The 13,418-nt window shown below is 42.5% G+C and overlaps 2 protein-coding genes across 2 annotated transcripts in view; both read right to left on the minus strand.

Annotated features, from left to right (window-relative positions):
- The window catches only part of LOC138525808 (serine-rich adhesin for platelets-like), a 351,204-nt gene that overhangs the window by 161,263 nt on the left and 176,523 nt on the right, over window positions 1-13,418 (minus strand). The gene's annotated exons all lie outside the window — the stretch shown is intronic.
- The window catches only part of LOC138526553 (pneumococcal serine-rich repeat protein-like), a 64,837-nt gene that overhangs the window by 112 nt on the left and 51,307 nt on the right, over window positions 1-13,418 (minus strand). Inside the window, exon 4 of the mRNA XM_069637345.1 lies at window positions 13-6,672. Coding sequence (XP_069493446.1) covers window positions 13-6,672 — 6,660 coding nt within the window. The remainder of the gene's footprint in view (window positions 1-12; window positions 6,673-13,418) is intronic.

Here is a 13,418-nt window from a genome sequence, read left to right on the forward strand (position 1 = left end):
TTGAAGATTTACTGAATGTTGATTCTGATAAAGGAACTGAGCTAACTTCCTGTGCTGTGCTCCCGGGAACAGTACTGGACTCTACAATTGTTGACGGCATTGATACAAACGTAGATGAGGTGATGGTTGTTCCAGGGGCAGTTGTTTCAGCTGTACGTTTAACAACGGTACCTAATTCTTCAGTGATAGAAGATGTCTGATCACTAGTTTCAGTATTTGAAATAGTTTCTTGGGATGAGGGTGTACTGATAGAACTTTCTGAAGTTTCACTGTCTGTGCCCTCAGACCTAGTGCTGTCAATGGGACTAGCAGCACTTGACATGAGTTTAGTTGTTTCTTCATTTGAACTTGTTTCAGAAGTGGCTTTTGTGGACTGGGGGAAAGTGCTACCTGGAACTGTTGATAATTGGAGAGTTGTGCTGTGCATTGATACTGAGGCTGCCTCCAAAGTACTCATTTCCTCTGAGGTAACAATAGTAGGGTAGACCATAATTTCAGATGTTGCATTTGGTGTGGTTTGATCACTGCTGGATGCAATGTGTGTTGTAGCTTCTGCTTTAGATTCAGTTGTATGAAATGTGGTTCCAGATGTTGGCAGCTCAGCTGTTTCAGATCGGTTATTATCTTCGGTTGTATGTAAGGTATTTTCACTTGTTGGAGGTTGTGAAGAGATTTCTGGCATCTCCTGTTCAGTTGTCAATACAAGTGTATGTGTAATGGCTGAAAGAGTAGCACTCTCTGTATGTGTGGTTATTGCAGTTGAAGGTTTACTGAATGTTGAATCTGATAAAGGAGCTGAGCTAACTTCCTGTGCAGTGCTCCCGGGAACAGTACTGGACTCTACAGTTGTTGATTGCGTTGATACAAAGTCAGATGAGGTAATGATTATTCCAGGGGCAGTTGTTTCAGCTGTACTTTTACCAGCGGTATCTAATTCTTCAGTGGTAGAAGATGTCTGATCACTAGTTTCAGTATTTGAAATAGTTTCTTGGGATGAGGGTGTGCTGATAGATCTTTCTGAAGTTTCACTGTCTGTACTCTCAGACTTAGTGCTGTCAATAGGACTGGCAGCACTTGAAATGAGTTTAGTTGTCTCTTCATTTGTGCTTGTTTCACGATCTGCATTTGTCGATTGGGAAAAAGTGCTTCCAGGAACTGTTGATGATTCGATGGTTGTGCGCTGCATTGACACTGAGACCATCTCCAATGTGCTCATTTCATTAGAGGTAACTGTTGCTGAGTGGATTGTAATGTCTGAATTTGCACTTGGTGTAGTTTGATCAGTACTGAAAATAATGTTTGATGTAGTTTCTGCTTTAGATTCAGTTGTATGAAATGTGGTTCCAGATGATGGCAGCTCAGCTGTTTCAGATTGGTTATTATCTTCGGTTGTACGTAAGCTATTTTTACTTGATGGAGGTTGTGAAGAGATTTCTGACATCTCCTGTTCAGTTGTCAATGCAACTGGATGTGTAATGGATGAAAGAGTAACACTCTCTGTATGTGTGGTTATTGCAGTTGAAGATTTACTGAATGTTGATTCTGATAAAGGAACTGAGCTAACTTCCTGTGCTGTGCTCCCGGGAACAGTACTGGACTCTACAATTGTTGACGGCATTGATACAAACGTAGATGAGGTGATGGTTGTTCCAGGGGCAGTTGTTTCAGCTGTACGTTTAACAACGGTACCTAATTCTTCAGTGATAGAAGATGTCTGATCACTAGTTTCAGTATTTGAAATAGTTTCTTGGGATGAGGGTGTACTGATAGAACTTTCTGAAGTTTCACTGTCTGTGCCCTCAGACCTAGTGCTGTCAATGGGACTAGCAGCACTTGACATGAGTTTAGTTGTTTCTTCATTTGAACTTGTTTCAGAAGTGGCTTTTGTGGACTGGGGGAAAGTGCTACCTGGAACTGTTGATAATTGGAGAGTTGTGCTGTGCATTGATACTGAGGCTGCCTCCAAAGTACTCATTTCCTCTGAGGTAACAATAGTAGGGTAGACCATAATTTCAGATGTTGCATTTGGTGTGGTTTGATCACTGCTGGATGCAATGTGTGTTGTAGCTTCTGCTTTAGATTCAGTTGTATGAAATGTGGTTCCAGATGTTGGCAGCTCAGCTGTTTCAGATCGGTTATTATCTTCGGTTGTATGTAAGGTATTTTCACTTGTTGGAGGTTGTGAAGAGATTTCTGGCATCTCCTGTTCAGTTGTCAATACAAGTGTATGTGTAATGGCTGAAAGAGTAGCACTCTCTGTATGTGTGGTTATTGCAGTTGAAGGTTTACTGAATGTTGAATCTGATAAAGGAGCTGAGCTAACTTCCTGTGCAGTGCTCCCGGGAACAGTACTGGACTCTACAGTTGTTGACTGCGTTGATACAAAGTCAGATGAGGTAATGGTTATTCCAGGGGCAGTTGTTTCAGCTGTACTTTTACCAACAGTACTTAATTCTTCAGTGAGAGAAGATGTCTGATCACTATTTTCAGTATTTAAAGTAGTTTCTTGGGATGAGGGTGTGCTGATAGAACTTTCTGAAGTTTCACTGTCTGTACTCTCAGACTTAGTGCTGTCAATAGGACTGGCAGCACTTGAAATGAGTTTAGTTGTCTCTTCATTTGTGCTTGTTTCACGATCTGCATTTGTGGATTGGGAAAAAGTGCTTCCAGGAACTGTTGATGATTCGATGGTTGTGCGCTGCATTGACACTGAGACCATCTCCAATGTGCTCATTTCATTAGAGGTAACTGTTGCTGAGTGGATTGTAATGTCTGAATTTGCACTTGGTGTGGTTTGATCAGTACTGAAAATAATGTTTGATGTAGTTTCTGCTTTAGATTCAGTTGTATGAAATGTGGTTCCAGATGATGGCAGCCCAGCTGTTTCAGATTGGTTATTATCTTCGGTTGTACGTAAGCTATTTTTACTTGATGGAGGTTGTGAAGAGATTTCTGACGTCTCCGGTTCAGTTGTCAATACAAGTGGATGTGTAATGGATGAAAGTGTAGCACTCTCTGTATGTGTGGTTATTGACGTTGAAGGTTTACTGAATGTTGATTCTGATAAAGGAACTGAGCTAACTTCCTGTGCAGTGCTCCCGGGAACAGTACTGGACTCTACAATTGTTGACGGCATTGATACAAAGGTAGATGAGGTGATAGTTGTTCCAGGGGCACTTGTGTCAGCTGTACGTTTAACAACGGTACCTAATTCTTCAGTGATAGAAGATGTCTGATCACTAGTTTCAGTATATGAAATAGTTTCTTGGGATGAGGGTGTACTGATAGAACTTTCTGAAGTTTCACTGTCTGTGCCCTCAGACTTAGTGCTGTCAATGGGTCTAGCAGCACTTGACATGAGTTTAGTTGTTTCTTCATTTGAACTTGTTTCAGAAGTGGCTTTTGTGGACTGGGGGAAAGTGCTACCTGGAACTGTTGATAATTGGAGAGTTGTGCTGTGCATTGATACTGAGACTGCCTCCAAAGTACTCATTTCATCTGAGGTAACAATAGTAGGGTAGACCATAATTTCAGATGTTGCATTTGGTGTGGTTTGATCACTGCTGGATGCAATGTGTGTTGTAGCTTCTGCTTTAGATTCAGTTGTATGAAATGTGGTTCCAGATGATGGCAGCTCAGCTGTTTCAAATCGGTTATTATCTTCGGTTGTATGTAAGCTATTTTCACTTGATGGAGGTTGTGAAGAGATTTCTGACGTCTCCTGTTCAGTTGTCAATACAACTGGATGTGTAATGGATGAAAGTGTAGCACTCTCTGTATGTGTGGTTATTGCAGTTGAAGCTTTACTGAATGTTGATTCTGATAAAGGAACTGAGCTAACCTCCTGTGCAGTGCTCCCGGGAACATTACTGAACTCTACAATTGTTGACGCCTTTGATACAAAGGCAGATGAGGTAACAGTTCTTCCAGTGGCAGTTGTTTCAGCTGTAACAGCTGTAATTTTAACATCTGTACTTAATTCTTTAGGGAAAGAAGATGTCTGATCACTAGTTTCCGTATTTGAAATCGTTTCTTGGGATGAGGGTGTGCTGATAGAACTGTCTGAAGTTGTACTGTCTGTATTCTCGGACTTAGTGCGGTCAATAGGACTAGCAGCACTTGACATGAATTTAGTTGTCTCTTCATTTAAACTTGTTTCACGATCGGCTTTTGTGGACTGGGGAAAAGTGCTAGCTGGAACTGTTGATGATTGGACAATTGTGCTGTGTATTGATACTGAGACTGCCTCCAATGTACTCATTTCATTAGAGGTAAGAGTAGTAGAGTAGACCATAATGTCAGATGTTGCACTTGGTTTGGTTTGATCACTGCTGGATGCAATGTGTGTTGTAGCTTCTGCTTTAGATTCAGTTGTATGAAATGTGGTTCCAGATGATGGCAGCTCAGCTGTTTGAGATCCATTATTGTCTTCGGTTGTATGTAAGGTATTTTCACTTGGTGGAGGTAGTGAAGAGATTTCTGACGTCTCCTGTTCAGTTGTCAATACAAGTGGATGTGTAATGGATGAAAGAATAGCACTCTCTGTATTTGTGTGTGTTGCAATTGAAGCTCTGCTGAATGATGGTTCTGATGATGGAAGTGAGCTAACCTCCGGTGCAGTGTTCTGGGACACAGTACTGGACTCAGCAGCTATTGGCTGTATTGATGAGAAAGACGCTAAGGAAATGGATGCCTTAGAGGCTGATGTTTCAGCTGTACTTTTAATACTTGTACTTATTTCTTCTGTTTGAACAGAGGTGTGATCACTGGTCTCTGAATTTGACATTGTTATTTGAGCTGCAGTTGTGATAGAACTTACTTCATTTAGTTTGGTGGTAGTTTCAGACACATTGTTCTCAATCGACCCAGTAATATCAGTCATTAGACCAGTTGTCTCTTCCATTGCACTAGTCTCAAGTTCTGCTATTGTGGAATGGAAAGAAGAGCTTTTCAAAGCTGTCAGGGCTTCAAAGGTTGTACTCAGCAGTGTCACTGAGAAGGTCTTCCATGTACTTATTTCACTGGAAGTACCTGTTGCCGGGTACGATGTAAAGTCAGGGGTGGCACTTGGTCTGGCATTATCAGTACTGGATTGAATGTTTATTGTAGATTCTGCCATTGGTTCTGTTGAATGAAGAGTGGTTCCTGGTGATGGCTGCTCTGTAGTTTCCGATGGGTTATTTTCAGTAGTTTGGTGACTTTTTCCCATTGATGAAGTAGGCAAGGTACTTTCTGTGGTCTCCTGGTCAGTTGTCAATAAAAGGGTACTTGTACTGGATGAAAGAGTGGTAGTCCCGGAATTTGTTTGTACAGTAGTCAAAGCTTTGCTAGATGGTGATTCTGATGGTGAAACTGAGCTAACCTCCTGTTCAGTGATCCGGGAAACAGTACTGGACTCAGCAGTTGTTGGCTGTATTGATGAGAAAGATGCTAAGGAAATGGATGCCGTAGAGGCTGAGGTTTGAGCTGTACTTTGAATACTTTTACTTATTGCTTCTGTTTGAGCAGAGGTGTGATCACTGGTCTCTGAATTCGACATTGTTATTTGAGCTGCAGTTTTGACAGAACTTACTTCATTTAATTTGGTGGTATTTTCAGTCATATTGTTTTCAGTCGACCCGGTAATATCGGTGATTAGATCAGTTGTCGCTTCCATTGCACTAGTCTCAAGTGCTGCTATTGTGGAATGGAAAGAAGAGATTTTCAAAGCTGTCAGGGCTTCAGAGGTTGTACTCAGCAGTGCCACTGAGATGGTCTCTGATTTACTTATTCCATTGGGAGAACTTGTTGCAGAGTATGTTGTAATGTCAGCTCTGGAACTTGGTGTGACATTATCAGTAAAAGATTGAGTGTTTATTGTTGTTTCTGCCATTGATTCTGTAGAATAAAGGGTGGTCCCTGGTGAGGGCTGCTCTGTAGTTTCAGATGGGTTATTTTCAGTAGTATGGTGACTCTTTTCCATTGATGAAGGCGAGGTACTCTCTGAGGTCTCCTGGTCAGTTGTCAATAAAAGTGTACTTGTAATGGATGAAAGGGTGGTAGTCTTAGAATGTGTTTGTACTGTAGTCAAAGCTTTGCTAGATGGTGATTCTGATGATGAAACTGAGCTAACCTCCTGTTCAGTGATCCCCGGAACAGTACTGGATCGGGCAGTTGTAGATTGCATTGTTGAGAATGATGATGAGGAAATGTGCGTTTCAGGGGCAGATGTTTCACCTGTATTTTCATAAACTGTGCTTATTTTCTCTGTGAATGGAGAAGATTGTTGACCTCCGGACTCGGTATTTGAAATCGTTTTTTGAGATGCAGTTATCCTAATGGATGTTTCTTCATTTCTCTTGGTTACACTTTCTGTCACAGAGTTCTTTGTTGACCTGGTAGTATCAGTCATTAGTTCAGTTGTCTCTTCCATTACACTAGTCGGAAGTGCTGCTGTGGTGGACTGGAAGGAAGAGTGTGTGGCAGTCTCTGCATAAGGCTCTGTCACATTGATGGCAGTGCCTGAAGAAGCATGTTTTGTGGTGCTGATTGTTTCCATATTTCCAGTGGCTGATGAGACTGTTCCTGGAACTAAGGTTGTGCTGCTGAGTACCTCTGCAGAAGAATATGCAGATTTGCCTGGTGCCGTGCTGAGTAAGCGTGTGCTTAGAATGACAGTAAAATGTGTGGAATCTGAAATGATAGATAAATTATTTGAATGAATGGGCTATTCTGCCAGGCAAAATCATGATAAACTAGATGATTCTTGCTACCACTGCCTTACATATGTAAACTGAACACAATAACGCAATGTACCAAGGAACATACATGGAATACAAAATACAATTCGGTCATGATTACGCATAATATGAGGTTTACAGTATACAGATTCTGTGTATTAATAAGGTTGAACTTTAATGAAATAGATATCGATATATATATAAAAGAAGAGGTCCTGACTGACAGTTGGACTGACTGAATCATCAACACCTTGCTCAGACCATTTAACCTAGGAACGTGAAATTTGGAAGGTGCATTTCTTTCATGACGTAGGCACCCACTAAGGAAGGATTTTTGGACATTTCATCCCTAGAGGGGTGAAAAGGTGTGGGTAAATTGTTGAATGACTCATCAAAGCCCAGCTTAAACTGTTTAACCTAGGAATGTGAAATTTGGAAGGTACATTAATTTCATGACGTAGGCAGCCACTAAGGAAGTATTTCTGGAAATTCCGTCCCTGAGGGGGTGAAATGGGGGGAGGGGTGAATTTTCTTATGAGGATACCTATTTCTCAAAAACCGAAGATGTTACAGACGTGAAAATTGTTATTTAGATTCAACTTAAAAAATAGAGAAATACATGTTTTACCATTTGCCAAAAATTTAGTTAAGGGTGATGGAAAAAGGGGGGGAAATATTTTGAAGGATACACATATCTTACAAACCCAAGATGTTTGAAAAGTAAAAATTCACTTTTTAAATATTCATTATAAAGTACGTTTCCGAACTGCATCTTAAAATTGGTAACCAACACTATCCCGTATTTCAGAGCAAAATTGTCATCCCTTCCGACCTAGGCACAGTCTGCAATTACCTAGCAGACCTCACATCCAAAATTTACCCTGACATGATAAATCGAATGGAGACATGTACAGAATGGTTATGCGAGCCTGCCATTTTAACGCCAAAGAACAGCATGTCTGCCGTAATCAATAAGATACTTATCCATTCTTTTGGAGGAGTCCACGCCACTGAAACCACGGGCAACAGGTAGTATATGTATACATATATCCACTAGTTGTTTCTATATTATGAATTAATATAAGGATGACAGGGCACTCCAGGTAAGGTTTAACTGGAATGTATTAAGCATATCTGTAACAACCTCCAGCACATCTTCCCTTCTTAGGCTTCACATTCCAACAGCCCTTCACAGAACACACAGCCTGTTTTCTCAATAAACATTCCATCCTGGGGTTCCCCATTCTCAGGACACTTTAAAACATATATTTTTAGTTCTTTCAACGCATCCTCCTTCTTGCTACCTCAGCATGAAACATCCATCACTCTGTCCATCCGCACCGGCTCAGAATACAATGGCTCTCCTTTCCTTCTTACCGCACCCTTCTTGATCCATTCATCCTTCTTCTTGTCCAATGTCCCTCGCAATATCTGTACAGCACAATCCGTCTCTCTCACCCATCCCAAACAGTGAGGAACCACTTTAGTATTGACCTTTCGCCCTGTCATCATTTTGAATGGGCTAATACCTGTAACTCCATGTGGAGGCATCCACAGAGCATACATCCTCTCTTGAAGCAGAAACTTATTATCCTCACCACACACACCAGCCATGCGAATGGCCTCCATAATGCACCTGTTTGTTCTGTCGCCCATACAATTACTTTTGGGATGATCTTGCACTGTCCTCTTATGCACAATACCACTCCTCCTCATACAAGCCTCAAAATATCAATCTGCGTAATGTGTCCCATTATCCGTTAGAACACATTTAGGCAAACCTTCCCCTGCACACATTCCACCACAGCTTCACCGATAGCCTCTCTGACAACTTTATACCCTGTCCACATGAACAAGTCCTCTAAAACGATAATGAACTTTCCCTGTTCAACTCCCATCTCAATCGGCCGTAGCACATCCATTGTCAAGTCTTCTCACACCTTCTTAGGAACCTCCGCCTTCACCAGGGGCTGCACACCCGCACACTTCCCTTTACCCATCCATCCACACTCCACACAATCAGTCAACCTTCACTTCACAATCCTGTCAAATCCCAACCCCAAGTACTCACTCCTTAAAACAGCTTTAGTATGAGACACTGCTAAATGACCCGTATGCGTCATATCGACAATTTTATTGCATATATATTGGGGAACAACTACACACTCCCTATGGTACAACAATGTCCCCACCATACTCAACTCCTCACAACCCTCCGCAAGACCCTTTTCTCTTTTGCTAATCTCGTTTTACCTGCCCACACTGTCTCCACATAACTCATAACACGGAACATCACTTCATCATTGGTTAACATAAACTATATCCGAAATCACCCTCCCACCCCACTTACTCCTCTCTTTGACCTCCCAGTCTTAATAAATGATCATCCAGCACATTTTCATGACCAGAAATAACCTCCATGGAAGTTTTGCTCAAACCCATGGTTTTGAAAATATTCTTCTGTGGTTTATGTTTTGTTCTGATTATGAACTCTGCACCCCATACAAAATTAGAAGCATTTTCTACAAGCCTCTTTCTCCAATACTGAATATTTTTTCTCAGGGCCCGCAACACCCATGATGCCTGTGCAACAATTTCTTTGCAGCCCTCTCCATTTACCTGCGACAGAACAACACCAATGCCATTGTCACTCGCATCCTCAGTAATGCCACTTCACTTCAGTATGGCAAAACCTTCCAATGCACTAGCCAGGTCAATCTCTTCCTTTATCTTTGAAAATTCCTTTTCACCCAATTCATTTAAAAAAAATCCTCTCCCTTTCAAGTCATTTTCTCATTTCCTTCACTTTGTCTACAGATTTCTGAACACATTTCTGATAAAACTCAACCATACCCAACAAGGAACGTAGCTCTCCTTTGAACTTAGGTACTCCTACCTTCTTTATCACATCCACCATTTCACTCTTTGGTCTTACTCCCAACCCTGAAATCTCATGCCAGAAGTACTCCACCTTCTCTTTTCCAAACACGCATTTCTCTTTTCTCAAAGTGATGCCCCTCCTCTCCAAGACCTCTAGAACTCATTCTAGGGTAACATCATGTTCTTTTTAATTTCGTCCAAATATCAACACATCAGCTTGGGAACAAAATACTCCATCAATCCTCTTAAACAACGTGTCCATCATCTTCTGAAATACTGATGATGCTGATACCAGCCCAATTGGCATTCTCCTAAACTGAAAAATCCTTTCATGACTTATAAATGCAGTACATTTTCTGCTTTCCCCCTCCAACTCTATTTGATGATACGCTGAGGCAGATTTGAGAAAACCTTTTCACCACCTATCAAAGCAAGCATCTCATTCATCTTAGGCAAGGTGTGCCTTTCCATGACAACACACGCATTTAATTCTCATAGATCCACACATAAGCAAAGCTCTCCTGATGGCTTCTTCACCACCACAAATGGTGAAATCCACTGCACACCACCAGCCCTCTCAATCACACCCATGTTGTGCAACTTCTCCAACTCCTTTTTTTACACATGCCTCAATGCTAAGGAAACTGGCCACAGCTTTGCTGCCACAGGTTCACAACCTTTCTTAAAAATGATTTTGTGTTCCTTACACTTAGCTCTCCCAACCTCTTCTTTGAACACCTTCCTATATTTTTCACAAACAGACACATACACCTGCATAACTTGCCCAGTCTCATTTGGATCTAATCTCTCCCAACTTTTTTTGCTCACGCCACCCTAGTAGAGTGGCACCCTTCCTTGTCACATACACTTTCACTTGAGCAGACCTGCCCTTAAAGTCAAACAGGGCATTAAAATCCCCCTACAATTAAATGTATCAAGGTTATACCCACCAGGGGTTCGGCTCTCGACATAACAGCTCACTTACTTCACCCCCACAACTCATTTGGTATACATCTCTTGACAGCAGCGAAGTTGTTGCCCCTGAATCCACCATCATGGACACTGCCTTTCCATTCACTTGAACCACGGCATAAGCGCTCTCACATTCTTCCTCATCCATACTATGTATCACATTCACAGTAATAGTTTCAACATGACAGTCATCATCTTCTTCAGAAGAACCCTGTTCTTCCTCAGTTACATAGACAACTTTCCTCTGGAAATTCTTGCAACAACTGGCAAAGTGACCCTTCTTCTTGCATTTTGAACACACCGCCTTCCGCCCTGGACAGACAGGGGATGCAGCAAAGTGTGATCCACTGGCACAGCAAAAGCATAGACATTCTCCAACTCTTCATACATGATCCTTTGCTCTGGCCACTACCTTTCCCTTCTTTTATCTTCTTATCCTGCCTAACCTTTAAAACTTCAGCTTTGGCTTCTCTGTTCTCAGACTTGGCCAGTTCTGCCACACAAGCCATAGAATGTTCTACTTGTTTGGCAATGTCCAACACTTCAAATGCTTGGTTAATCTTTTAGCCAAAGTTCTTACCATATTCTGTTATTGCTGCAGTGGATCATAAATTCATCCTGAATATGTTCATCCAAACGTACAAATAAGTGCTAAATGACGCAAAGACGTGCCATACTCCTCCACAGTCTTGCCATTTTCCTGTATGCGAATTCCAAAATTATAACATTCAAGGATTGTTCTTGTCTTGCGATAAAAGTGTTTGTCTAACTTACAAAGAGCCATCTCCAGCTCATTTGTTGCATCACTACTACTCAGAGGATCCAAATCGGGAAGTGTCTCACAAATAAGGTGTCCTTTGTAGCCCAAAATGTGCATGAGCAATGACAGCTTCCTGTCATTCGAGATGGAAGCTCCACAAGCGGCAGGAATATAATGGGGAAAATGCTTCTTGCATTGGCTCAACTTGACCTTCACGTTCACCATCCAAGCACAGTGTTGTCCAATCTGAAATGGCTGCATGTTTCAGGTTCCTTTATTCTAGGTCAATTCGATGATACGCTAAAGGCTGCAGTTGCCACGTGAATCCATGTAAGCATGAGCCACGCTATCCTCTACAGGGTCTTGAACGGGACAGTGTGAGTTGTTGCCCTCAACACAGGGACTCTTGTAAGGGTGCTGCGCCTCCTTTGCACCCGCACTGGAGCTGAACACTGCTGAACCGTAGGGCAGCTACACCAGGGAACAAACAGTCATTGCTGTTCACCGGGGAAGGGCGAACAGGCAACACTCGCAGACATCATGCTGCTGCCTCAGGTCCTCAGATGGGACAGCGCCCGCCGCCACACACTGCAAAATGGCCCTCTTCAGTGTTACAGATTCCCCTCTGGCACCCACACTGCAGGGGAGCCACAGAAAGACACCGGGACACAGGCAGCCAAGCCATTTACAAGCGAAGCTGATCAGCCGGCTAGGGGTCGCAGAGCTCATAACCATTATTGTAAGGATAAGAGGCCACTGCAGCTAAGGTTTAACTGAAATGTATTAAGTACATCCATAATGATCCACAGCACATCCTCCCTTCTCAGGCTCTGCACCCCAACTGCCCTTCACAGAACATATATCCTGTTTTCCCCATAAACATTGCACCCCGGGGTTCCACATTCTCAAGACATTTTCAAACATGAATGCTTATTGGCATGGCAGTGATAGTCAATATAAACATAAACTAAACAGTGTCTGTGTTCCCAATGAAGCGTTGTTGGTGAATAATGACTCTAAGACATGTGTCGTCTGCTAGGGTCATGTAGATGTAACCTGTTGTTTATTGAACATGTGGGACTATCAATAATATGATCCTAAATTATCAAATGCACTCAGGTATGTTACAATTTTGGATTAAAATACAAGCAGTCTACCCAAAGGTAGCTTGGCCTGTAATAGTGAATGTCTATGGAAAGATTGTTTGACTGTAGCTGTTGTAGGGGAGGAGTGGTCCAAAAGACCCCCCCCCTTGCCTACATCCCCTTCCAGGTGAGGGCCATGGCTCATTGGGCGTCCCCTCAGACCACCCGGGCCCAGGTGGTGGAGGGTTCACCTGCTGAAGACATTGCCCACACGTATTGAATTTAGCTAGGCCCAGAAACCATTTTGTCTATCAAAGATGGTGTGAGCTCAGTGCACTGTAGCGCGGCCCCCACCCTCGGAGAGTTTCAATTATCCCTGTCGCCGCAGCACTCTGGCAGATCCGCTGTGAGCCCGTTCCCACGAACAAGACGGACATGAGCTAGCATAAGATACTAACACTGTAACATTTCATCGTCCACAGTGTATCACTGCTCCCAGCATGACCCGGTCAGCGAGGCCTGGGTGATGGGAAGAACTGTAGAATGGTCATCCGATGAAAGCAGAAAAATACCCAAATACAAATGACAAAAACCACTTGTAATACGTGTATCCTTCCCATAAAACTACTTCTACTAAAGAAACCTGTAAAATTGTGTAATTATTGTAAGAAACGCATGTTTACATGACACCAGCAATGAAGGACCCACACCCCTGCAGGGGTGTGCACATGATAAAAAGCATTCCGGGGGATTATTCTCTATATGTATCATTGAAAACCGTACACCCCGCGGTCCCGCGCCATAACTGAACTAATGCTGCTAGAGTATAGGGGAGGACGAATGTAACTATACATAAGACTCGTGTGAAAAGACGCGGGCAAATGCGCCAGTCATGTGTACATGTCTACAGCCCTTATATGCCATTACCGCCGCGTACAATGGCGGGTCTCGTTCTCTATGCTCCACCAACCCCACTACTACCTCACGTAATGCAAATATATA

This window comes from Ambystoma mexicanum, chromosome 7p, assembly GCF_040938575.1.
Source record: "Ambystoma mexicanum isolate Mex_15411 chromosome 7p, UKY_AmexF1_1, whole genome shotgun sequence".
NCBI lineage: Eukaryota > Metazoa > Chordata > Amphibia > Caudata > Ambystomatidae > Ambystoma > Ambystoma mexicanum.